This window comes from Bacillus rossius, chromosome 1 (assembly GCF_032445375.1).
Source record: "Bacillus rossius redtenbacheri isolate Brsri chromosome 1, Brsri_v3, whole genome shotgun sequence".
Classification (NCBI taxonomy): domain Eukaryota; kingdom Metazoa; phylum Arthropoda; class Insecta; order Phasmatodea; family Bacillidae; genus Bacillus; species Bacillus rossius.
This window is the reverse complement of record NC_086330.1, coordinates 309,926,337-309,953,225: the sequence shown is the minus strand read 5'-3', so window position 1 is coordinate 309,953,225 and position 26,889 is coordinate 309,926,337. Positions and strand designations below refer to the sequence as shown.

Below are 26,889 nucleotides of genomic sequence, written 5' to 3'. Positions count from 1 at the left end.
ATAGAAAAGAGGAGTTATAAACATGCGGTTTGTTTTACTCGATGACTCTTTTTGAACTTTCAACTCTTGGGGTGCACTTGTTCGTTTTAAATTCCGGAAACAATTTGGCAAATGGGCAGTTTTAATTGAGGGGGGAATGATGCTCTAGGGTCACTCAGATCTTGATCTCGGTGTTCTTACGAGTTGCGAGGGAAGGTCCGTCTGCGTGTTGTTTTGGCGTGATTATCTACTTCTGTGTTGTTCGTAAAGTTCAGTGTATTGTGAATTTAAGACAACGAATAATTTATGTAAAATGTTACAAATAAAAATGATGATAGTATATTTTATCTCATATTTGAAATAAGGAATTTTGATACCATGTCTTTATTTAATAACTTAGTATTATGTGGAGAATAGAAAAGTTGACGATCTTATGTTAAAACACATGCAACATAATTTGATTAAACTCTCATCATTTATGGCACGAAATTAAGTATTCCATAAGAAGTTTTACCTTCAAACGAATCTTATTCGCAATGGTATTTTTCAAGACGTCTGCTTTTGTGTCAGGTAATAAAAAAAAAAAGCACAAGTCGTTCTCTGCGCTTGTACGAGTATTTTTGACCTAAGTTCATTTGCTACTAATTCTTTCAACTGTTAGGGCACAAAAGAGATGGGACGTGTAAAACAAACATTTAGGTTTGTTTTACTCTTTGGCATCAATTTGTTTACTAAAGGCCAATGAATTCACAGAGATAGATATTTGTACCAGCTTGTCGCTATTAAAATAAAGCTTTCTTTTATCATATCCTTCAACAAAACAAAATTTGTTATTAAACGAAGGAAAATAGTTATTTGCTTATGTTGAGACCAAAGACAAAGTCATCTCTCCGCCTCCTAGGGTTTGTGAAGTGAATTTTTGTCTGTTGGCGCCCTTGTTTACTACTCACTCCAAAGGCATAATATAATTTTTGAAGCATTGGCGACATTGGTTGGAGGTGAAATTGAATCGGGTAGTGAAAGTGACATACTTTTGTAGGACCACTGAACGGTAAATACATCTTGTAGAAACTGCTTCCTAGTTTCGAAAACTACAGGAAGTATTTCTGTTGTAATGAAAACAAAAGTTATGTATATCTCTTATTTGTTATTTTTAATATCGTTATTTTTAATAACGTTATCAGAAATAGAATGTATTGAAATCGGGTTGTTTGCGGTAGCTGATCAAGAAGGTAATTATTAAATCATGTTAGTTAATTGCATCCAGTAGATTGTTACAAGTTGTGTTCTATTTCATGTGCCAAGCTCCCTTACATGTTTCAGCCCTTGAACACTGCAGCAGAATGTTGCTGTTGAATTCACCATGGACCCTTGAGTGTGCCCTTTCAGCCAAGGGCGCCAGCAATATCCTCTTCTCGATATAAAGGTTTTTTATGCTTAAACGAACAAAGGTGTTCAAATTCACAAACTGCATACTACTTAAAAAGGGCTATATGTTAGAGGTGCCTAAATAAGTAAGTGCCCTAGGGAAAATGGACTAGGGTACGTTGCAACGAATTGGAACACAGCTTTGTTTAGTCGTCACATGTTTTTCAAAAGATACTTATACCTGATTACAACAATGAAGTTTAAAAAGGTACTATGTGAAACTAATTTTTTTTTTGTTTCATGATAAGGTGATGACTTCAAAAACCCTTTATTTAAATTTAAGAGAACTTCTGGTTCAGATTTATTACGGAGTAGGATTTCATCAAGACGACAGGAAAGATCTCGGACACGGATGCTAAGAAAATCAACGTGTTATGGTAAGTGAATATTGAAATTATTAATAGTTAATAATATGAGTAAAGCTGGAATCACAATGCCCCGACGGGTCCGACACGACAACCCGACAACGACAGAATTTAAGCAGCGACCAATGAGAAACAAGGCTGTAGTGACGTCAGCCCGACGAAAACGCAGTTCCCACAGCCCGACAAAAGTAGAATCTATTTCTATTCTGTGTCGTGTCGGGGTGTGTACGACGCATGCCACGAAAGAAATGTGAACTGAATAAAATGAAATTTCGCTCAAATGTCCCTACTGTGGTACATTGTAGTCAAACAGAGAAAAACGAAATTTTACTTGTTTGTATAAACTTTGCATCAGGTGGTTCAGGTCTGGTGTATTGTATTATTGTAAAGAAAGAAATGGAAAGTTTTAGCGAAAAAGAGTTAATTTATAAAGTACAGAGATATCCAGAGCTCTATGACATTCGTGGAAAGGACTTAAAAAATCAACCAAAAAAAGATCAGGCGTGGACAGAAATTGCCAACCAATTTGTTGATGAAGATGTGAATGGTAGGTATGTTTTAAGCAAATGTAAAACCAGCTAACTAAATTATTTCGCTCTATTTTACGAAGTGAAGTTAATAATTTATACTTCTGTATTAATAATGAGGTATTGGAAGTAGTAAAATAAAGAGTTCGTTTTTTAAAAATAAACCTGTGAAAAAAAAGTAATCTAAATAAATGCCTTGTTTGTCATTGTTTCAAGATGATTATGATAGTATTTTATGGATAGCTGTTACTACTAATTATGTTTCCCTTTAACAGCATCATTCTGCAAAACTAAATGGCGGCATCTTAGAGATTCCTACCTTAGAGAAAAGAGAGCAGCGAAAACGAAAATTGGGCAACATTATTTCGTTTCGCAGACGACTAAATGTTTTTTTTGCACTTCAACTGTCAATAATAAATAAAAGAGCCTACTTTGTTTTTAGCGCATTCTATAATGCATTTTAATTGAAGTAATTAGCTTGGCACGATTTGCCGAAGGCCAAATTGAAAATCGTCTGGTTATTTTTGTCGTGGTATTGTGACCCTACGCTTTTAAATCTGTCGTGCTGAGATGCTGCACGACAGTTTGTCGGGCCTGTCGTGTCGGACCCGTCGGGGCATTGTGATTCCAGCTTAAGAGGTAATTCTGAAGGAAAGCCACATTTTCGTAGATATTATAGTAAAATCCTTAAAAATTATTTTTTTACTTTCATACATGTTTTCCATTTATTATCCAAGAGGGCTTTGTGATACTTCAAGTAGTTTACCAGTAATGGACCATTTTAAAGAGTGATTGTTCAGTTGAATACATTAAAAATAGCAAAAAATCATAGAATGAGAGGTTATATTAACTACATGGTAATTTTCTAGTTTAGCGGCCTTTCCTCTCTAAAAATATCAGATATTTGTGATTTTGAGTGGTAAGATTTTCCTTGATTAACTATGGATAATAGAGTTTTCAAATACTTGCTGGATTCCGAGAAACTTTCCAGTACACAGGGCCATTAAGTCAGTGAAATTGTGGGGTGATTGATTGGAAAATCTCTAATTTGCTCGAACATGTAAATTGTAGCAAATGTAATAATTTTTCGTGAACATTTATTCCTTTTTCAACATGCTAAACCATACAATTTTGCTAACTTCAAAGCCTTTCTTAATTACAAAGTTTCCTAGATCTCAGATGGAACAAAACTGTAATTGTTTACTATAACTGCAGCAAGTATCTTTCGATACGTCACTCAAACCTATCACTATGCAACAGGTTCTGATTTTAAGGTCCCAGTCATTGAGGCAAGCTGTTTGCAAGCACAGTAGGGGCTCATGCATGGCGGATCCTGCATTACTGCCAGGCAAACGATATATGTAACATATATTAGTAAGTAAAAGTAAAGTTATTGAAATTTCACATATTATTTTAGGTCTACCAATCTTGAAAATTAATGATACCCCATTCACAGTAATAAGAATTTGCAAATTTAACTACTCCACCATGAAATCAATAAAATATTTCATAAACTACTACTTATCTCAAATTTCCTATTCCACGTGGAGAAAATGTCTCCACTCTCAGCAAGTTACAACTCTCATATGGAAAACACTTGAAAGTTTGAAGTAACAAAATAAAATTTATACTACATACAAAATGAAACCTTTACATAAAAGAAGATACAAATAATAACAAAACTATATTGTATAAAACTAAAACAAACTGAAAATATACCATATACTGATGTCGTCCAGCAGAAAGCCACCCAAAGCCCGACCTGCACCCGCCAGTATCCGATCCCGCTAACGGAATGCACCCCTAGCCATGGCCCATCTGAGTCAGGCGTGCCTCCGATGCCAAGGTAGAACCAAGGGCCGTGTCTAATAAATTAAACACCTGGAGCCCAGTTCATTAACAATCAAACATAATTTAATAGTAACTTCAATATTAATTAAAAACCCCGCCCATGGAAAGTACGACGCAGGAGTGCCCGAGTCACTCACGTGTGAACTTGCCATAATGAGTTTGTGAGTGCCTCCTTTGCGGCCTTCACCCTTAATTAATTATAGTGTTGTGTTAACGTAAATATTACCTCCCCATTTTTTATGTACAACTAGCCACTGGAGCAGTCAGCAAGCGACGAACAGTCTCTGAACATTTAAACTTAATTTACACGAGGGTCATTCCATGTCAAATCAACCAAAAATAAAACATTTTCAAATTGCCATTTTCAAAATCAACCAAATTTCAGATTCCCATCATAAATGTATAGAAAAGTATTTTTAATTATTTTTTTTCAGAATTATTTTGTGTGTATTTTATTTTTTATAGCCTCCTTAAGATATCAAAATTTCCCCAAAAATGCTTAACATAAGAAGTTAGAATTTACAAGGATTATTCTCCTAATTGTGTTTGGGAGCTGCAAAAGGTCTCATTTGATATAGCTTGAAATTTTCTTTTGTATGATATGCATCATGATAGGGTTGCACAGAATTATATTTTTCAGTAAAATTATTTATAGCCTTTATAAACAATTCAAAAAGTAGTATTTTTAAAAATCTGAAAAAAAATAATTTTTTTTTGTTTTTTTCTAACATATTCTGAGAGTTTCATGATGGGATTCAATTGGGATCGTATAAAAACATTATTTTAAATTAATACATATGCTATGTATTTTCAACTCAATCCAATTCCCATCATAAAATAAATTGCAGATAAAAAAAATGAAAGATTTGAAGTATGTACATACATTGAAGTACATACCTTGATATACCTACCTAAATCACATTGCATTACAGTCAGAAGTTTTTTGTTTGCATTTTCTTTTTCTGACTCTGTAAGCGTGTAAACTCGCTCGTCCAGTTGCAGTTAAAGGGTCAACTACTTTGAGCAGGGGCGCAACAACGGGGGGGGGGCAAGGGTATTTTGCCCCCCCCCCCCCCCTCTGAAACCTTGTAGTGGGGGCAAACGGGGGCAAAGAAAGTACTGTGTAATCAATTTTTAGATAATAAAACTGCTTAAATAGCACCATTTTCCACCTTGAAATACAAATTTTCCCGGGGGAGGACCCCTGGACCCCCCGCTTCAATAGGGGGGATCGATGATTCTTTATAAAAAGGTATATTGCCCCCCCTTTGGAAATTTAGTTGTTGCGCCCCTGACTGTGAGAATGTCTCTCTGATGGACTTGAAGAATGTCAGGTGTCAAAGGGTATGTGAAATTTGATGGAGCTGGACCATGTGGGTGAAGAAAACTTACTTTGATTTCTTGCTCATCTTCAAAGGAATCAAGGACACATGCTAACCACCAGAAGTCACCATATCGGCACGTCACGAAACAAACTATTTCAGTAAAGTTTAGTTCATCATCGCATCCAGTTGTAATTTCTACTTCCCTAGATGATTTTGAAAACTAATACTGTTTAGTGGACACTTTACTCTTACTCACAGGGATGAAGCTATGTAGTTTTAAGGTGCCTTCAATAGTCCGGGCTGATAGCTTTCGGGCTTTCAAGAAAATTGCCTCACTCTTGTTCTGCTCTGTTGTGCTGTATGCGAAGTGTATAGCATTGATGTTGTCCTTAGCCCACTCATAAATCTGCCTGGGGGTCATAATTTGCTCATTGTAAATAAGACTAAGACTAGCCCTTGCCTCTAGTCTTTTTACAGTGCTACCAATCCCATCACATGAACTTTTCACATGAGAGGTTGCAAAGAAATGCCACTCTGCTTTGACACCAGTGTCATCCTCATGAAAACACAGGTTCATGAAATAAAGCCGGTTCTTATATTGTGCTGCGCATCCAACAGAAAAGTAGTACCTATATATTTGATGGAGATGGAGTAAAGTGTGACTTGATAAATTCCAATAGTAACCGTTGGAAACAATGAACAGCAACGGTGTCATGAATAGTACAATCAGAAATGACTACAAAACTGGTGTGCTGCAACTTGCTGCCTATGATGCTCCGTGAGTAGATAGAGAATGGATGTAGTGTGGCTTGTGCATTATTCCAGTGATATCCCTGAGCAGCATCTTGTAAGATAAAGGAGTAGTTTTCACTGAAATCACAGAGTATTAAAAACTCACTCTCTTTTAGTATTGTTTCCTTGATGTGACTAAGGAATGATGATTGCTGCTTTGCTATAAAAGAGTGCCTAAGGAGTTTTGGAAGGGATTCCAGAAGATCAGTTATAAATTTGTCACATGGTTTAGTAAAAGTCTCCAAGCTGGTGTTCTTATCAATCAGAACCCACTGTTTGTACGTCACATTTTCAGTGGAATTTACTTCAAAACATTCTTCAAGACTATTTCTCAAACTATCTGTTCCTGGGCAGTTTGAACACTCGCCGAAGTAGCATACTTCAGAAGGATTATCACACTCCATTGTTCGTAAAAATCTTGGTAAGTTATTTGTTTTTAACGGTCAGTCAGTTCTGGGAATTTACACTGTGCCAACTTCAACTTAACATTTTGATGTATTGTACACACGCAAACACTATGTCTACTATTTCCACCTGCCAAAACACAGTGTTTCGGCCTAAGGTCACAAAATTTAGAGAATCCAATTTGAATGTCTGGGTATTTCTCCTTACAATTTATAAATAAAGAGAATTTGCTATAGTTTTTAAAATTACAATGAAATGAAGAGAGATCTCTAAACAGTTGGGGTGAAGAGAGGCCTGAACTGCACTTGATGTGCAATCTCGTGTTCCAGACATGCTTGGATGCTTCACCCTGCCACACAAGCGCTCCCCTCTGCAGAAGCTGCCGGACTCTCCCGACAAGATAGACACCAAGTTCTGGCTCTACAAGCGCCCCAACAGCACAGAGCCACAACTGGTGCACTACGGGGATGCCCTGCGCTCGCTAAAGGACACCGGGTTCGAGGCCCACAAGCCTGTCAAGATGGTGATCCACGGATACAAAGGCAGCGGGAAGGACGTGGGGGCCGTGCTTGCGGCCAGAGCCTTGGTGGAAAAGGTATCGTATTGTCTGTCCTACAGTCTTTTTGAGTTAGGGAGGCAAGAGGAGGTCATCGGATATTTATTTTCACTTTGTTTTCCCACTTGCAGCTGTCACTCATCACTTAGCCTCCGTGCGACCAGTTTTGAGGTGGTCATGTCTTATAGACATTAGTCTGAATGGACGCCAAGCCTGCAAGTAGTAACTACAGACATGCCACTTGGTGTCAAACACTGAAAGCATTTTGGTTTACTGATTAAGGGGAAGGATTTGTGTCATATGATTGGTACAGTTTCACATGCTCAGCTCTGAGCACATCACTGTTGGGGTGATGTGACCGATGGCTGTAGAAGGCTGTGCAGCATAATAAGCGGTGGTCCTGTTATTTTCTTAGACTTAAATGTGTAAATGGCTGTCAATATTAAAATTAAAAAAATAGGGTGAGTTCTTGAAATATGCATGTGATGGAAATGTTCCCATTTGTCAGAGTGTTGGAACAGCTTATAGCCTTCATTCTAATTCCCTTTGGGTCATAACCAACTGGTTTAATATCCCTCTTAAACAATGAATGATTTCTATAATTTTATAGAAGTATATATTAGTTTATCTCATAAAACTGACCTTATTACTTATTAGTAGGGTGGCAAGATATGAGGAAAATTAGTGATAATATTTATTAATATTCTGCAGGTATATATTTTATGAAAAAATATTTTGAGACCCACTATGTTTGTTTATTTGCTATTGTTTTGTCACAGGGTTTGTTATTGAAGCAGTGTCATGCTGTGGTAATAGTAGTAATAGTGTAGGAATGATTGAATATTGTATTCTTATGAATGTTATTCGTCGGTGAAAGAGAGGGAAAATACCCTGTAAAACTGTTGTAAAGAAATTCTAGTATATTTTCTGTTAGTAAAGTGTAAGGTGATTGACAGATTTTTAAGAGATTGTGAATTGTTGATAGTCACACAAGCGGGTTCTGGGTGAAGCAGCCAGTCATGTTTTTCTTTGTGGCTAACCATAGTACATCTTAACCAGTTGTGTTGCGTAGTGGGTTAGCTGAAAAATAATACTTTAATGTATTCCAGAGACAGTTTCATGGTTGTGAACTGAGCGAACCGCAATTAATGATTTTTGAACTTCAAATTTGAATACCGAAAACATACCTTAAGCTTATTACAACTCAGATCAGCTTGGCTAAAAGACGACACTTCAAAAAAGAAATTCTGAAAATGTTAGCCAAAAATGTTTGTAGCTATTTTAAATTTTGATCTTACATTTTAATTTAACTAGGCAGTCTCTATTGAAGAAAATTAGTAGAAAAATTTATAAAGCCCCATTGTGGGCTGAGTGTTGACAACTATGGCCGCAAAAATTCTAGTTAAGAAGTTCTGAAAAGAGGTTGAAAATGGCGCAGCCCGGACCACAGTCATTAAGTTCATTACTTAATACATTACTATTTGGCTTGAGCCACTGCTGGACACAATCTACTTTGTCCACATTAAACAGAGAACTGGCAAGATGACGCTACTGTCTCCAGCCATACAGGGAGGAGAAAACTACGTGACCTCACCAACCAATACATACATAAGCACAGCTTCTTCGACCAAGGACACAATATTACATAAAATAAATTGTACTTGCATTTATGCGTTTCTGTAAAAAAAAATACAAAACACAAAGCTAATATGTTCTCATTTTATTGCTCTACAACCTATACATCACTAACTATCTCACTCACATCACATTCATTACATCAACTTGTTTACATACACCGAGTCCTATTATTGATGCTCGTCCTTTTTCCCTCCACACGGGTGCCAACCTCTGTCTCCACAATTCTCATGCTGGGTGCCAACTGACACATATCAACAACACTAAACATAACACAACAACACTAAACATAACACCCTTCCCCCTTAAGTGATGAAATCCTTCATCCACCCTGGTTTGACCGTTGCCCTATTAGGCCTGGTACTACTAGACACATCGCCTTCGTGTGTTTGATTCCCCTCACGGCAAGGGCCCTGTTGTGGGTTTACAAGCCGTGGTGCGCTGGCCTCAAAACCTCTGAACTCTTCTTCCTCCTCTGGTGATTGCGGCCGCTGCCCCGGCGGTCGCCCCTGCTCTGCTCCGTTAGGCGGCCCTGGAGACTGTCCTTGCTCTGCTCTGTTGTGCTCCCCTACCTGCCGCTCCACTTCAGCGCTGGAGGATCCTACCGCGGATCCTACCCTCTCACCCCCTGCTTGTGGAAGACTCCTGCTAGCATCATTTCCAGGAACAGCATACCTACGGCGCAATTGATCAATGTGCCGTCTCATGTAAACTCCTTCACTTGTTAACACTGTATAAGAAAGGGGCCCTGTTACACCCACCACAACAGCAGGAACCCATTTCGGTCCCCTACCCATATTCAAAGCGAATACCAGGTCTTGGGAAACAAACATCCTTGGAGGAACTGGTTTGGTCTTCTCCTCTTGCTTGCTTTTCATTTCTTCTACAAAATCAGGATGCACCCTGTCCAGGCATGTTCGGAGTCGCCTCCGCATGAGAAGTTCGGCTGGGCAGGCTCCGGTTGCTGCGCACGGCGTCACATGCTGCGTTAATAACATCCTTGCCAAACGGTGTGGTAAGTCTGCCCCATCCAACCGCTTAAGCGCCTCCTTCATCGACTGAACCATTCGCTCAGCTCGACCATTTGACGAAGGATGGTATGGAGCAACCTTGACCAGCCTAATACCATTGTTCCTTGCAAAACTTATGAATGCAGCAGAGGCAAATGCAGTTCCGTTGTCACTCACAATAACATCGGGAATACCATGGGTTGCACACAACGTACGCATAGCCGTTATGACACTCTTAGCATCTGTGGCCGCTACCGGTAATACTTCCAACCACTTCGAGTACGAGTCCACCACGACTAAGAACACTTGCCCTCTGATAGGCCCTGCAAAATCGACATGTAGCCTGGACCACGGTTTCCTGGTCCATTCCCACGGGTGATTGGGAGCCTTGGGTGGACTATGATGGGATGATTGACAGATCTCACATTGTTGCCCGACTGCCTCCACATCTCGGTCAAGTCCAGGCCACCACACGTAACTGCGTGCCAGTGCCTTTGTCCGGACCACTCCTTGATGGAAAGCATGTAGCGTCTGGAGGATGTGCTTGCGAGCTTCTTCTGGAATTACCACACGGTTGCCCCACAGCAAACAACCTCGATGCGTGGTCAATTCATGTTGCCTCTGAACAAACGGAACGAATTCTTCCGTCACTCTTGCAGTAGGCCATCCTTTCATGGCCCAATTGTAGACTCTTGACAAGGTGGGATCCTTCCTGGTCAGCTCGGCGATCTCTTGTGCCGTTAAGGGAGGAGTGTCAAGCGCTTCTAGGAGAAGTACTTCCATTGGTGCTGGCACAGGGTTTTCATGGGTTACGCGGGGAAGGCGACTAAGACCATCAGCATTGGATATGCTTGCTCCAGGTTGGTATCTCAACACAAAATCATATCCACTTAGCAGTACACTCCAACGAAGCATTCTTGGCGAAATGATGTTTGGCGTAATCTTGTCTACCGTGAATAGCCCAAGCAGGGGTTTATGGTCTGTGCGGATCTCAAAATTTCTTCCATATACGTAGTTGTGGAACTTTTTCACACCTGCAATTATGCTAAGGGCTTCGCGATCAATTTGCGCATAATTACGTTCGGTGACCGTCATTGTGCGAGAGTAGAAACATACGGGTACTTCATCACCGTTGTGATTTGGCTGACTGAGAACAGCCCCAACCCCATACTGTGAAGCATCACATGTCAATATAAGGTGTCGATTTGGATCATAATGTGCCAGCAAGGACTCTGATGTCAGAAGGGCCTTGGTACCTGCGAAAGCCTTGTCATGGACCTGTGTCCATTCCCACGGTGACTCCTTCTGAAGCAGCTGGTGCAGGGGCTCCGCCACCTCAGCCTTATGCTTAAGGAACGAATGGTAGAAATTCAGCAGGCCCAAGCTTCATGAATAGCAGCCACTTTATCAGGGGTTGGACGAATTCCTTTCTGATCCACTATATATCCAAGAAAAGTCACCGCAGATGCTCCCAATACACACTTTTGTGCCTTCACATGGATTCCCGCTGCTCGAAAACGCTCTAGGATCTGCCTTACCCTGCTATATAAATCCTCCATGGATGTCCCCTTCCCCATCAAAATAGGGCAAAACACCATCCATGCCCGCCAACAAGTCCTCCATGAACCGCTGAAACTTACCAGGGGCTACACTAACGCCGAACTGTAGGCGGTTCACCTTAAATGCCCCCTTATGCGTAACCAGCGTTTGGGCCATGGCCGCACTTTCATCCACTCGCAGCTGTTGAAATGCCTGAGCCAAGTCGATCTTAGCAAATACTGTGCCCCCATAAAGCTTGGTTAGCAGTTGGTTAATGGGAGGGATTGGGTACAGGTCTTCTTCAAAGCCTTATTGATGGTGCTTTTATAGTCCCCGCAAATTCTCACTTCCCCATTTTGTTTTAATACTGGAACAATAGGGGTACCCCATTCAGAATGCATGACAGGTGTATAGACCCCTTGCTCTACTAACTTGTCAATCTCACGTTCAATCTTTGGCAGGAGTGCGAAAGGAACAGCCCGTGGTTTCAGTCGCAGAGGTCTGACTTCCTCGTCTAACTGAAACCCAATGGGAGGGCCTTTGTACTCTCCCAACTATGCACTGAACACATCAGGATAATCATTAACCAAGTCGGAGACCGAATAACTTACTGCGAGAACACCTCTAACTTCTATTCCTAGTGCCTTCATCCAGTTCCTACCCAGGAGCGATCGGTGGTGCCCCCTAGACACAATTAATGGCAGTTTACTCTTCCGCAATCAATACGTCACGTCAACTTCACAAGTACCCAGCGTCTCTATAGCATTCCTACTGTAATCCTGTAAGATCACTGTGCTCTTCTTTAGTGCCGGTGACCCCTGGGGGTGGATGTTTGAGAAGGTGGATTCATTAACAATTGACACTCCCGCTCCTGTATCTAGCTCCATTTCCACTGGATAACCTCCAATAAACACTGTTGTACCAAACTCAGCAGCCCCTAGCACATTGACGTTCCAAAGATGATACACCTGGTCTTCTGTAGAGCTTGGAATGCTATTCACTTCCTCCTTCTGCCTTTGCTCTACCTGATTTACATTGCCCTTGTTCTTATCAGCCGCCTTTGCTCTGCAGACCTTTTCAAGGTGGCCTATCTTCTTGCAGTAATAGCATTCTACATTTATAAAACGGCATGTGGCCCTGAAATGTTGACCACCACAACATGTGCACTTAGGTGTCTTAGAATTTAGGTTACGCCTAGGTGCAATGTTCCTATTACTCACTTGGTCTACCCTCACAGGGATGTGTTCCTTCCCACAAGTTGCTTCCTGTGCTACATAATCGGCATTCACAACGGCTGCCGACGCACCACGAATGTCACGAGTGTTCTGGTATGCAGCCTCGGCAGCAAGGGCCCTTTCCTGGGCTTGGGCGAATGTCAAAACGGATTCAGACAACAACCTTCGCTGTACCGTTTCATCCTTCATACCGCAAACAAAACGGTCTCGTAGAGTAAGGTCAAGGTTATTGCCGAAATTGCAATGTTCTGCCAGCCTTCTCAATTCGGCAATATACTCCGCCACACTTTCATCTGCCCGTTGATTGCGACGGTGAAATTTAAAACGTTGATAAATTTCCGATGGTGTAGGCGCGAAATGGTTTTTTAACAGCGCCACTATCTCCTGGTACGTTTTAGTGGCTGGAGCAGCTGGCGAGATTAACGACCTCACAACACTGTACGTTTTTGGGCCACACACACTTAAGAGAACAGCACGCTTCTTCTCGTTACTTGTGACTTCATTAGCTTCAAAATAAAACACGCTTTCAGTACAAGTTTGAACTCTCAAGACATTTCGTTGTCAATAGCAATTTTTTTTTTTGTGAAACAGTTTTTTCTAGCGCATTCTGAAAATGAGTGGCATCAATTTCAAGCAACGGTGTGCTATCAAGTTTTGCTTCAGATTTAGACACAGTAGAACAGAAACATTTGCAAAACTTCAGCATGCCTACAGAGACAGCATTTTGTCAAGGGCCCAAGTTATTTTGTTGGTTTAAGGCATTTTAAGAGGGAAGATGGACCATGAACTGGAAGGCCTTCGTCGTCAAGAACTGATGAAAATGTCAACAGAATCCTGATCTTGTGCGTTCAGATCATCGGTTGAAGGTCAGAATGATCGGGAAAAAGTTGAATTTGACTCACACCACTGTTCATCAGATTTTGACCGATGAATTAGGAATGAGAAAAATCTGTGCAAAAATGGTTTTAAAAAACCTTCCATAGTACCAAAGGACATCAGGAGGAAAAGGTGCCTTGACTTTTTGGAGTCTATTGAAAATGATTCCCATTTTCTGGAACGTGTCATCACAGGTGATGAGTCTTGGGTGTTTAAGTACAACCTGGAAACCAAGCGCCAGAGCATGGAATGGCACACTTCAACCTCTCCAAGGACCAAAAAAGCAAGGTTGAGAAAGTCAACAATCAAATGCATGCAGATTTGCTTTTTTGATAGCCAGGGAATCTTCCACAAACAGTTTGTGCCTCAAGGTCATATAGTCAATCAACACTTTCACCGAAAGATTCTTAAATACCTTCGAAAAAGGGTCATGCATGCGAGACAAAACATCAAGAACAACTGGGCATTGCATCACGACAATGCGTCTTGTCACACAGAAATTTCATGAAATGAGTTTTTGGCTAGTAAAAACATTATTATAGCCTACTCTTCCCAAGATTGAAAATTCACATCAAGGAACATCATTTTGGAACACTCGAAAACATTCAAACTGCTGTGACCAACTAGCTGAAGGCTATTCCAGTACTTGAGTTCCAGCGCTGCTATGTGGATTGGAAGAACTGTTTTGAACGTTGTGTGGCTTCTCAAGGAAGTTATTTTGTTGGAGACAATATTAAATAATTATAATTCTATTCTAATAAAAAAAAAAATTGAAAAAAAAAATTAATCTCATCACTTAATTTACACTCCTCGTACAAACATAACATATAGAGCAAACAACATTATCGAAAGTAAATAAAATACTGGAAAAAAAATATTTACACAAATAATAACCCAGCCAACAAAAGGAAAACCAGTAAAAATATAGTTGAATATTTTTTCTCAATAAAATAATTAAATTTCTAAATTAATTACAACAATATAATTAATAACAAAAAAAGTATGAAAAACAAGGTTATCTTGAAGCTATATAACTACCTGATCCACCTGAATGACAGAAAAAATAACATTTATTCCTCTCAAAAAATACTTATAATAGCTGGGGAGGGTATGATCCTGCAATGCTACAAGCTGTTGCTCTCTGGATGGAATGACTATCTTGGTATCTAAGTACTAGAAGCTACAACTTACATGTAGTGAAGTAAAACCTGCACATGGCTGTGGTCGTCGAGCAGCCCTTGGACAAGGATCAGCGATCAGAACCAGCGACTAAGATGTAAACTATCCAAACACTGCTTATCGACTGATCGGCCTGTATAGTGCCTTCCTGAATTGCATACACGAGCCGTGATCTGGTTGCTACCCCCCCCCCCCCCCTCCCCCCCCCCCCCCCCCCACACACACACCTCTGGATGAGATTGCTGGTCACGTAGGCCTACTCGCTCATAGCACTTGTGTGCGTTCTGACAATTTCATCATCCTGGCATCTGGACGCCTCATATTTCGCTCTCTGTATTCCGCGACACATCTGCTCGTCATTATCAGTTTCCAGCGCCTGGATTCTTGCCCTAAGGCTGGTGCAGTACATTGGCGTGCTAATTTTAGTAATAAACTCGTGTGACTCATGCCATGCACCTGCAGCCTAACTCTGGTGAAGCAGCTGGGAGCATGAATTTGCCTAGCCTGACGCTCACTTTAAAAAAAGTGTTATCTGGCTGTTTAACTACCCATAAATTATTTTTGTTAATGGACAGCCCCACGAATGCACAGAAAACTACTTCGTGATGATGCTCCCAAGTCTCATTTTGCAAATTATTTTACTATGATTATGATTATGTTTTAATTACAAATTTGATCTGCTTGTTTATTAATAGTTCCAGACCCTCACAGAGGAACTATCAGGACATGACTATCTGTGTTTATTTCAAAACAAAAATGTAAAATAGAACACTTTAATTGATTTTCTATAAAATATTTATTTGTCTGTTCTAAAGTATTGTTGTACATATGTCAATTCAAAATTTATAAATCATATTAGATGGCTGGTTTTATACTTGATTAAGCAAATATTTTCTTTTAAAAAGAGAAATCTAGTTCAAATTTTGTACCAAAAAAAGTTCTATAAATCACCATAACTTTTAAAGATCTGAACAGGTATTAAGTGATCATTGGTATTATTGGCATTACTCTGATGTACTTATTACATAACTTTATTTACACAACTCTCGTCTTTATTCCACATTCTCAAAATACAACAACACCGACTGGCTAGCCTCTCACGTCCGCCAACCGTCTCTACCAACATTCCCACTCAGTCATTACCAACTCCTACAACAATAACCAACACACTTGGACATTAAAAATTTGAGTCATACCTAAGAGCTGACTTTCATTTCTTAAAAATGTAAAATATCCTTTGTTTCCTTTTTTATATTTGTATGATACTGATGCTACATTTTGTAAGACTTATTTTCTTCTTTTTTTATTTTGTGTACTACATGTAATAAGTGATCCATTACAAGTCTTATGAAGGCTTGTGATTCAGCATATGCAATACATGCGGTGTTCTAACTTGATTGAACAAACATATTTTTTTCCTCTCAGCATGCTTAGAAAGTTTATACTATTTTAAGAATTAAATAAAAACTCATAGTTTATTGTTCTAAATGGAAGGCAAGTGTTTCAAAGGAAGTGTGTGGTTGCAGGAAGACCTCAGCGTGGTCGTGGTGGACTGGACGAATGGGGCCGCCAACTCATACGCATCTGCGGTGGCCAACACCGAGCTTGTGGCGAGGCAGCTGGGTCTGCTGTTGCTGGACATGCTCTCGCTGGGTGTTGACCCTGGCACTGTGCACTTGATTGGCTTCAGCCTGGGCGCCCACATTGCTGGCTGCGTTGGTCACGACCTTTTGGCCCACGGTAACCAGCTGGGCCGCATCACAGGTATGCAACCTCCTGTGTACTAGTGCCGTTTATACTTTTCATTTACCTTATCTTTTAGTTTCCTACAATGTTAAAGCTTACTTTAACTTTACATGCTCCTATTTGATGAAAAAAAATTACTATGTATTGTTAATTGGCTATTCTCGCCATTATTGGTTTGTTACCATTGTGCCCATCTTACACAAGCTGTTGGTGTGGTCCAGATGCCATAGCGTTTGGCGAGACATGTAAGTAAACCTTATTCACAAAGTTCTAGGTGCATGTGTTTTGTGGTCGTGCATCGGAACGCAAGGCTAGTGGAACAGTGTGTGAGCGTGGATGACTGAAGCTTATATACACTTTATGGTAGTGGACTTGGATGTGGTGCCATTGCTTGGGTTACTGGGACGCATACAACTCAACTGTTGAAAACGGGACGGCAAAAGACAACTTTGTATGGCAAAACGAAGATGTTTTTCATGGTCTGAATGCTTTTCTCAAGAAGGTAAGATCATTTCTAAAGTAGGAGCATACCTGGTATGTAGTTCTCCTAGATGAGTACCTCAAGCTTTGACAGGGGCACTCAAAGCATAACTTAATAGGCTAGAGACAAAGGGGGTTATTAAAAACGTGAATGCAGTTGATACCAAAGCTTGGGTAAGCACCCTAGTTGTCACTGAAAACTCCAATGGTAAGCTTTGAGTAAGCCTTTATCTGACTGAACTAAAAAAATCAAATGACATCTCATGGTTTCCAAACTCAGTGACATCAGTGAGTAGCTGGCAGGAAAAAATACTTCTCCTTATTTGATCTATGGGAAGGTTTTCACCAAATGAATTAGGGGAAGAGGCATTACTTAAATATTGCTTTTCCAGCCCATTTGGGATTTATCTGTATCTATGGCTACCGTATGGAATAGCCAGTGCACCGGAACTTTTTCAACATGTATTTGAGAGTAATTTTGCAGACATACCTAACACAGTAATATACTTTGATGATATACTCTGTATGGGGAATACTGAGGTTGAACATGATGAAGCTGTTCAACGAGTTGTGGAAAGGGCTACGGTTCGAAATATAAAATATAATGTGAATAAACTTCAGTACAAAGCTATGGAACCTAAATACAGTAGTATCCCGCCGATGCGACCCCCCTCTGATGCGTCCATTCCGTTTATACAACCGTTTTTTGAGAAATCTTGAAAAATTTAGGCAGAGAAAGTCAAAAATTTGAGTAAAATCGGCTGAAAAACAAGTCTGTTACACTTTGTTGGGCGCTATGTGTTCACGTTTATCTTGGCGGGAGCTGTGCTGTAAGCAGGCAGGCATACAAAAGACGGCTAAAAATATATACCACCCCTCTAGGCTGTTCACGCTGCAGTGTCTAGCCGAGCTCGGCACGTCCACTATCGCAGGATAAGCTGTCTCAGCTGTCATGTTATCTTACCCGCCCCCACGAAAAGCAGCTGTATTAGCGTCTGCGAGAGCGTAAGAAACTCGTCCGGCCAAGCTGGCTGTAGTGGCGGCTTAACATCATACATGACGTGACGCTTACCTCTCCCATCCCCTGCTAATTCTTCAAGTCTCATCCCTCCCAGAGCCACAATCCATATAAAAACACCCCCCCCCTTTTTTTTTTACCAACTAACATTTCAAGACATTCCCTCCCTTATTTCAACCTTATGCGTGAGAAACTGTCAGCATCCTCCTCCCCTCCCACACCGCGTGCGACAAAAGCCAGGTTGTATAGTCCATTCTCGGTAAAATAAATATTTTTATGGGCTTATACGACTGTCCTTCGCCGTTAATAAATACTTTATAAATTATAAGTTTAAGTTATTATGATACAATTTTTTTATTAGTCACACAGCAGTTTCTGCTGAATAATCACTAATACCTCGAATTTTATTGAATAGAAAAATTTAGCAGGGCCGTAAATATATTTATTTTACTGCATAGTTACTTTTCCATCTGCATTCCAACGTGTTTTTTTTTCTTTTTTTTTTACGCTGCGAAGGGACGTGGAAAAGATAATTGCTTGAGCTGTCAAAATAAACATCGCTGACGGCAAGAGCGGGAGCGCATCCTGTCGGTCTGTCGCTGTGATTATCTACTCCAAAAACATGTCAAAGCATTTCAGGATAGCATTGTTCTTATATATTTCGTTTATAGCCGAATGTTTTCTACCTGATCCACACAAGTTCCTTCGCCACGTTTTGAACAAAAATAACAACCAGCCGGCTAGCATTGCCGAACTCGCGTGATGCGAATTCATTTAGCGCGAGTATTTTATGTGTGTGGCTATTTGGGGGGGGGGGGGGGGGGGGGGTTAAAATTGGCGCGAATTCTCTATTGTGACCATTCCATTTATAAGTCCGTTTTTCCGGAAACCGTGAGGGGTCGCATCAGCGGGATTCTACTGTACATTGGCCATGTTTTCTCTGCAGCAGGCATGAAAGTAGATCCAGAGAAAGCAAGGACACTGATAAATCAAAAAAAAAAACCTCTAATAGGAAATAATTGCAACAAATACTGGGGATGTTCACTTACGTCTGAAGTATCTTACCACAAATTCTAACACTTACAGCACCCCTATATGACCTACTTAAAGGGAGAGTCGACTGGTAGTGGTTACCTTTACATCAGGAAGTATTTTATGAGCTAAAGAGAAAGTTGCAGATGCACCTGTACTGGCACTTTTTGACCCAGAGAACCAGAGAAAGAAATCATCTTACATTGTGATGTGTCACAGTACGGGCTAGGGTGCTGTTTGTTGCAGAAGTCCAGTTCCGGTAACCTTCAGCTGGTCACGACTGCTTCAAGAAGCCTATCAAGAAGCGAAAAGAACTACTCTTAGTCAGAGAAGGAACTTCTAGCCATATACTTTACAGCAACAAAGTTTCGTTACTTTATCTATGGTCGGACAGTATATGTTAAAATTGACCACAGGCCTTTGGTGGCAGTAATGAACAAACACACAGGGAATATAGGGTCCCCTAGACTAAAGCACCTTAGGCTGAAACTCCTTAAGTACTCACTGAAGGTGTACTATGTATCAGTGAAAGATCTACATTTGGTTGATACAATGTCGAGAATGCCACTCCTGGAGAGCGAGCATGATCCTGAAATGTTAGAATATTTACATTTGTTAAGTGCATATTTACTAATGAGTACAGTAGGAAAATGATCTTTCAAAGAGAAACTAAGCTGGATTTCATCTTTTGTGGGGTGTCCAAACTGCACAAGGAGGGCTGGCCGCATACCAGTAAGCTGCTAGGGGAATATGAAGAATACTACAAAGTTCAAGAACCTACTCATAGAAGATGGAATAATATTCTTTCTTTGCATTATGGCAGTATGTGATACATCTGGTGCATGAAGGACATTCAGCAGTTGAGCATGGCAATTAGTCTATTGGTCCCGAATGGCGAAAGATCTAGTGGAACATGTGTCAAAGTGCGGGACATGTGAAAAATTTCAGAGGACTAAGTGCAGGAAACTTATTATGCCACACGAAGTCTCCAAAATTATTTTATTATTTATATATATTTCCAAGTCGGTAAGATATCCTTGAAATAGCAGGAAAGACCTTCCTGATACTCATTGATTACTATTCCCACTGGCTTGCTCGACCATGGACTGCGAAATATTCTGAGGGTATCATAACACAATGTATGATGTCTTTAATTTTCCTGGGTTTCCTAAAGTCCTCATTACAGATAGTGTACCCTTTACATCGTATGAGTGCCAAAGGTACTACAAAAAGTATGACATCACTCTGACTACATGTTGTCCACACTACCATTGAAGCAATGGGATGGCAGAAAAAGCATCACCTGCACACATCATATTCAGTAGATGTGTTAGAACCACCATGCCCATCACTACAGCCATGTTGCAACCTGTCGTGCAAGAGGGTATCTATGAAGCCTTGCAAGCCAGGCAGACTAGGTTCAAACGATAATACGAGAGGTCAGCTCAGAGGACAGACGTCAAATTTCAGGAAGGAGAGAGGGTAGTCACCAAAATAGAAAAAGACAGAGTCTGGGAACCAGATGTTATTGTCTCACAATAACAAGAGCCTAAGCCATACCTCATCAGGAAAGAGAGGGGTGGCAGAATGGTCCGAAGAAACACGTGTAATTTGCCAGATAGAATGGATGCCGAACTAAGAAATAGATGAGGTAGGTTAATCCAGTCCTACAATGCAGAGCAGAAGAGGGAGTACTGATACAGATACGGAAAAATTTTCAAGGATTTAGTGTTAAGGACAGTGAGGGGGTAATAAGTGATAATCCAGGAAGAGACAAGTTTAGATACCAGACAGTGGAAGCAAAGACCATTATGTGACCAGAAGTGGTAGGAGGGTCAAGGGGAAGCAGTTATACGAAGTGTAACAAGTATAGTGGAAATTTGAGGTGATGCTAAAGGGGAGGTGTTATGAGTGCAATGTTTGGCACCCATAGTGGACAGTGTGTGATATAAGATGGCATCCTATTGATGTGTGTTGTGTATAATTTAATATAAGATCAAATAAACACATAACACACGCAGGACAACCTGTTGGGAATTTGCAAGAAAGACAGCATGAACGGATGATGTCATTTGAGTGAGGTGAAAAACAAGCTGCTACAAATTCCAGTCATAGTTAATGGGTGTGCAATCAGTGCCAGCTGGCAGTCACAATTGCATCACAAAGTGGCTTGTCGCTAGGTCCCTGTTCGAGCCCAAGCCTTGCTGACTCCAGCTGGTCACCACTGGAAATGCATGCCATATGCAGGGTATCGTGATGCAGAGTTTGACCGTGGCTGTCTTGGTGGTTGAAATGAAATATATATGTTGATACATGTTTTCTGGTAGATATCTTATAAATTTTTGCACGGTTTGTTGTGAAGTGTATTATCTCAATCCTGCACACTATATCACTGCCACATTACTTGCTTGGTATTGACATGGCCCGGGGCCTAACTGCCTTTATATTAAGCGGGGGTTCGCGTTAGTGAATGTCCTCCGATTATTTTAAGGGCGCCACCGTGCAAGGGGCACGGACCCGGGAGAGACTCTTGTCAGGGCCGTGACGTTGCCCATGTGAAGCGTAAAGCCACTTCTAGTACTGCTCCTAGCCCGCTCTCAGCGTCGGGCACACTTTGCACCTACGCAGTGGGCTCTTAAGGCATCCCACATGCCGTCACATTCAGGATGTTAACACATGGTTACAATAAACAAATAAAAATCAAATCACACTGTAGTAACCTTGGGATTACAATGTACAAACTGCGCACCAGTCTTTGTTTGGCCGTGTATCACAAGCCTCCATCCCGGAACTGTATGTCCGGGCGTGCGTTGCCAACCTGGCAGCGCACAATATACCACACTCCTCTCCTACCCATAGTAGCGAACAAACAAACAACAACGACACATGGACAAAGAGTACTACTAGAGATGTATGTTCACACACATCACAGGTTCATCATTTTTTTGGGGACCCTGTTCCTTTTGGGGTATCGTTGTTGACTACTGGCATCACCACTCACGAATACACTGTCTTCCCCTAGCACAAAACCCTTAAACCCGCTTTCCGCATCACTACACCTACTCCTTTCTTCATCTTGGACACTGCCAGCTGCACTTTCCATCACGTTTTCCTGTGGCTCCTTTTCTGTCAGTGCTGCCCTGCTGCCTCTAGGCTCCAAAGTTGAGGACGTTTGGTGGCAGGGTGGCAGCTGTGTTTCTCTACCACTGACCCGCATGTTGTTGCTGCTGACTGTGTTTGCCTCCATCTGCGACAACGGCGGAAGGGGGCGAAGCTGATCTAGGTGGCGGCGATGGGTGACACCGCTGGCCCCTTGCACACTGTACGTGAGAGGACCCAACTTGCCAACGACCACCCCCTTCTTCCAACTCTGTTTCCCACGTGCATAAACGGTAAACCCAACACTGTCATTCACATCAAAAGCTCTGTTCCTGAGGGCGGAACGTGAGACCACCGAACCCATTTGGCGAGTTGCAACAGTGGTGGCTACAGACGGGGCTAGTAACGACAAACGTTTACGAACAACCCTACCGAACATTAAACTGCTAGGTGACTCCCCCGTGACTGTATGGGGGATTATTCTGTAGCTCAACAAGAAGCGGGGTAAGGCTGTGTTGAGCGGAACATTAGAGTGAACCAATGACTTGAGTTTGTTTTTAAAGGTTCTGACCATGTTTTCCACCAGACCGTTTGAGGAAGGGTGATACGGAGGTGAAAATGTGTGCCTTATGGCATTGTGTTTACAAAAACGATTGAACTCTTCCGAAGAGAACTGGACACCATTATCTGAAACTATCTGTTCTGGCAACCCGTATACAGCGAACCACCATCGCAACTGTGTTATGACTGCATCCGACGTAATACTGGGAAGAACACTGATTTCTGGCCATTTTGAATGGCTATCCACAAGGACTAGGAAATGCTTTCCCATGAATGGACCGGCGATATACACATGAATTCTTTGCCAAGGTCGGTCGGGCCACGCCCACGGCAGCAGGATTGACTTGTCTGGCAAGGACTTGTTCTGGAAGCTTGGGGTACAAGAAGAAACTACCCTCTCCAAATCCTTGTCTATCCGATGCCACCATACATACGAACGTGCCAAGGCTTTCATTTTGCATATACCAAAGTGGCTGGTGTGCAACTCCTGCAACACTCGATCCTGCAAGGCTTGGGGAATGATGACCAGGTGCCCCCACAAAATGCAGCCCCCTTCTAGTGCAAGTTCGTTTCTTTTGTCATAGAACGGTTTGAGCGTGTCGGACAGTTGCGTGGCCCAACCATCTCTAAGACACCTAATGACTTTACCTAACACTCCATCCCTTTCAGATTCTCGCCTGATTTCCTGAGGCGTCACTGGCAAAAACTCTGACACTCCAACATCCAAATATGAAAATTGGGTTGAAGAAGGCTCAACATTTGGAAGTGGCAACCTAGAGAGGCCATCAGCATTCGAATTGGCGTCACCTTTGGCGTACTGAACTGTGTAGTCGAAACCCTGAAGAAGCACTGCCCAACGCTGCAGCCTATTGGCAGCGAGCTGCGGAATACCACAATGGCTACCTAGAATGTGTGTTAATGGTTGATGATCGGTAATCAGGGTAAAGCTTCAGCCGTACAAGTATTGGAAGAACTTTTTAACTCCAAATATAATTGCTAAGGCTTCTCTATCTAGCTGAGAATACCCTCTCTCTGCAGACGACAAGGTGCGAGAAGCAAATGCAACTGGCTTCTCTTCCCCGCTGGGTAGGATGTGGCTTAGGACTGCTCCCACACCATATGGGGACGCATCGCATGCCAAACGAACTGGCAAATTCGGGTTGTAGTGTATGACAACATGTGAGGAGACAATCAGCTGTTTTAACTCTTTGAAGGCAGAATCACAGCTTTGTGCGCAAACCCACTTATGACCCTTTTTCAAAAGCTCATGTAAAGGTGCCAACACCGTGGCTAGGTTAGGCAGAAAACGGACATAGTAATTAACCAGACCTAGCCATGCCCCCAACTGGCTGACACTACGAGGTGGCGGCGCATCTACTACTGCTTTGACTTTGTCATCTCTCGTATGCAACCCCTCCTTATCTACCCTATGCCCCAGAAAAGAGACTGATGAACGGAAAAATGCACATTTCGCTTTATTTACCTTGAAACCAGAGTCCTGCAGACATTGTAACAGTCTATGAAGATTTCGCCAGTGAATTTCCTTGGTAGCGCCTGTTACCAAAATGTCATCTTGAAAACACACAACACCTTTTAACCCCTGTAGGACTTGCTCCATTGTGCGTTGAAAAATAGCAGGGCAAGACACTATTCCAAAAGGGAGTCTGCTAAACCGAAACAATCCCCTATGCGTGTTGATAGTGCACAGCTCCTGCGACTTCTCATCGACCTGCAACTGCTGGAATGCCTGGGAAAGATCAATTTGAGAAAAAACTATCCCCCCTTGCAGCTTGGAAAACAACTCATCAACTCGCGGTAAAGGATAATGTTCCACAATGAGGTTAGGGTTGACTGTGATCTTAAAATCAGCACAAATACGGACCGTACCATCACGTTTTGCAACCGGAACGATTGGGGTGGCCCACTCACTAAATGACACTGGATGAAGTACACCTAACCCCAGAAGCCTGTCTAGCTCTTTATCAACCGTACTCTTAAGCGCAAAGGCCAGGGGCCTAGCAGGTAAAAAGACTGGTGCTGTCCCTTCACGTACATGCAGTGACACCTTACTTCCAATGAACGTACCCAAACCGTCATCGAACAAGGTAGGGTACTGTTTGGTAATGACACTCATCACTGACCTGTCCTCATCTGAAGTGGCCCTGATATGGTTGAGACTCTGTTTTGGCAGCTCTAAAGCATCGTACCAATCCCTGCCAAGAAGTGGAGGGTCTCCATTTGGAACTACTAACAAATCTAGCTTCTTGGGCTTGCTCGATTTCACTTGCACCAGTACTGTAATTGTCCCGCATGGGTGTATTACACCGTTCGTGTAAGACTTGAGACTAACCCGTGTCGGAGACAAGGGGTATTTTGAAAACTGCATCCTATATAGCCTTTCTGAAATAGCGGATATTGACGCGCCACTGTCGATTTCCATATCCAGCACCACGTCCCCCACCGACACCTCCATAACCCAAGGTCGTGACCTGGCTGCCAACCCACACAACTGGAACACAGATGCAAAATCCTCGTCCGACGTGTGTACACTTTGGCTATCAGGGTCTTCACGCACAACATAATTATGACGGGTCCGGTCCTTCGTATCAGTCGACATGAAGTTCGGACACATTCGTTTAAAATGTCCTATACGTTTACAATTATTACACTTGTACTTACGGAACTTGCAGTCACGCACATAATGAGTAACATTTCCACAGCACAAACACCCAGGCCCGCCCTGGTTTTTGATGCCATCTTCCCGCGAACGTGTTTTCACCACGTGTACATTTACTGGTCCCTCGGCCTGTTCCGCCGAGCCATGTGAAATTTCAACTTTCGGCACATTTACATGAAGGGCTGCATTTCCCACGGCCGCTTCATGCTGAACTGCTATGCCTACTGCCTTTTTGAAGGTGAGGTTATCGGTTTCCAGGTAAGCCGCTGGGTAATGTTTCTGTCCCTTAACACTACCACAAACTGGTCACGCTAGGCGGCATCTAAGAAGGTACCAAAATTGCAAGAGCGTGTTAATTTCCTTAAATTCACCACAAAATCTGAAACTCTGTCCTGTTCTTATTGGACACACTTGTGGAAGTTGTGACGCTCGGCAATCACAGACGACCGTGGAGAAAAATGGCTCGTCAACAAAGTGACTAGCTCGCTGTAGGTGCGCTCCGATGGCTTCTTGGGCTCACACAGATTGCGTAGCACTTCATACGTTTGTTTCCCTACAGACGAAATAAGGATTGCACGTCGTTTAACTTGATCCTCTGGCTTGTCTCCCACGCCGTTTGCGATGAAAAGCTGTTCCAGCCTTTCGACATACTAGTCCCACGTGTCCTCGCCGGGCGTAAAACCTTCAACTTTAAACCCCGACATTCTTTCTGAACATTACACGAGCCGTAATGCACGCAAAGAAACCAATCCCATCCTCGTCGCCAATGTAGTAACCTTGGGATTACAATGTACAAACTGCGCACCAGTCTTTGTTTGGCCGTGTATCACAAGCCTCCATCCCGGAACTGTATGTCCGGACGTGCATTGCCAACCTGGCAGCGCACAATATACCACACACACGCTCTTGTTTATTAAATTACTGTCTCCTCTACACCTTCGATTATGCTATAAAACGCCCGCGCATGAATCTGTTTAAATGAGGTGAGATCCGACCACGTGGTCACACTATGCAATTAATTAATCCATGGTGGTCACTATACAATTAATTCAGCAGTCCCCCCGACCGAGAGAAGCCCCAAGAACTAACTTACGAAAAAAAGGATTCAAGATTATTTAACATGGAACAGAGCTACTTAACAGTGAAGACAAGCGGTGAGGTTCCCGGGGTGCTGATGCGTCTGCTCTCTTTCGGTGCTGGCAAAAGACGGGTGAGCTCAGGGCTCTGCTGGCCTAACATGGCATCTTCGCGCCGTACCAATTACCGTTACTTATATTTAAGATTACGTGCCACGGGGAACTAAAAGTAAAATATAAAACACTCTTAATAATTACGTAACACTGTCTCCATGATGAAAATGATGAAACAAAATACAACAAATTATTATTAATTTTAAATAGTCTGGCTTCGGCAGACTACGTGTTCGCCTAGTGAATGTTCCTTAACGTCTTTATGTCGTTTGCATTCTGTTAATAAAATGAGAATTATTTAAAATACATAAAACCCTCCTGGTCAATCTGCCATCACACATCACTGGGGAAACAAAAATAAGACACAATTTATTTATTACTAAT

The 26,889-nt window shown here is 41.9% G+C and overlaps 2 protein-coding genes across 9 annotated transcripts in view; one reads left to right on the top strand and one right to left on the bottom strand.

The window, feature by feature from the left end:
* The window catches only part of LOC134527901 (holocytochrome c-type synthase), a 52,424-nt gene extending 51,802 nt beyond the window's left edge, over positions 1-622 (bottom strand). The window contains exon 1 of one of the 2 annotated variants that reach the window (XM_063360928.1): positions 494-622. The gene's annotated coding sequence lies outside the window, so the exon portion shown is untranslated. The remainder of the gene's footprint in view (positions 1-493) is intronic. The other variant, XM_063360921.1, reaches the window with a different exon arrangement.
* The window catches only part of LOC134527898 (pancreatic lipase-related protein 2-like), a 72,417-nt gene continuing 45,656 nt past the window's right edge, over positions 129-26,889 (top strand). Inside the window, exons 1-5 of one of the 7 annotated variants that reach the window (XM_063360911.1) lie at positions 719-1,211; positions 1,303-1,405; positions 1,656-1,784; positions 7,002-7,267; positions 16,229-16,466. In XM_063360911.1, coding sequence (XP_063216981.1) covers positions 1,760-1,784; positions 7,002-7,267; positions 16,229-16,466 — 529 coding nt within the window. In that variant the 5' untranslated portion in view covers positions 719-1,211; positions 1,303-1,405; positions 1,656-1,759. Of the gene's footprint in view, positions 550-658; positions 679-707; positions 1,212-1,302; positions 1,406-1,655; positions 1,785-7,001; positions 7,268-16,228; positions 16,467-26,889 lie in introns of those variants that run through there. The other 6 variants (XM_063360912.1, XM_063360914.1, XM_063360910.1 and 3 more) reach the window with 6 other exon arrangements.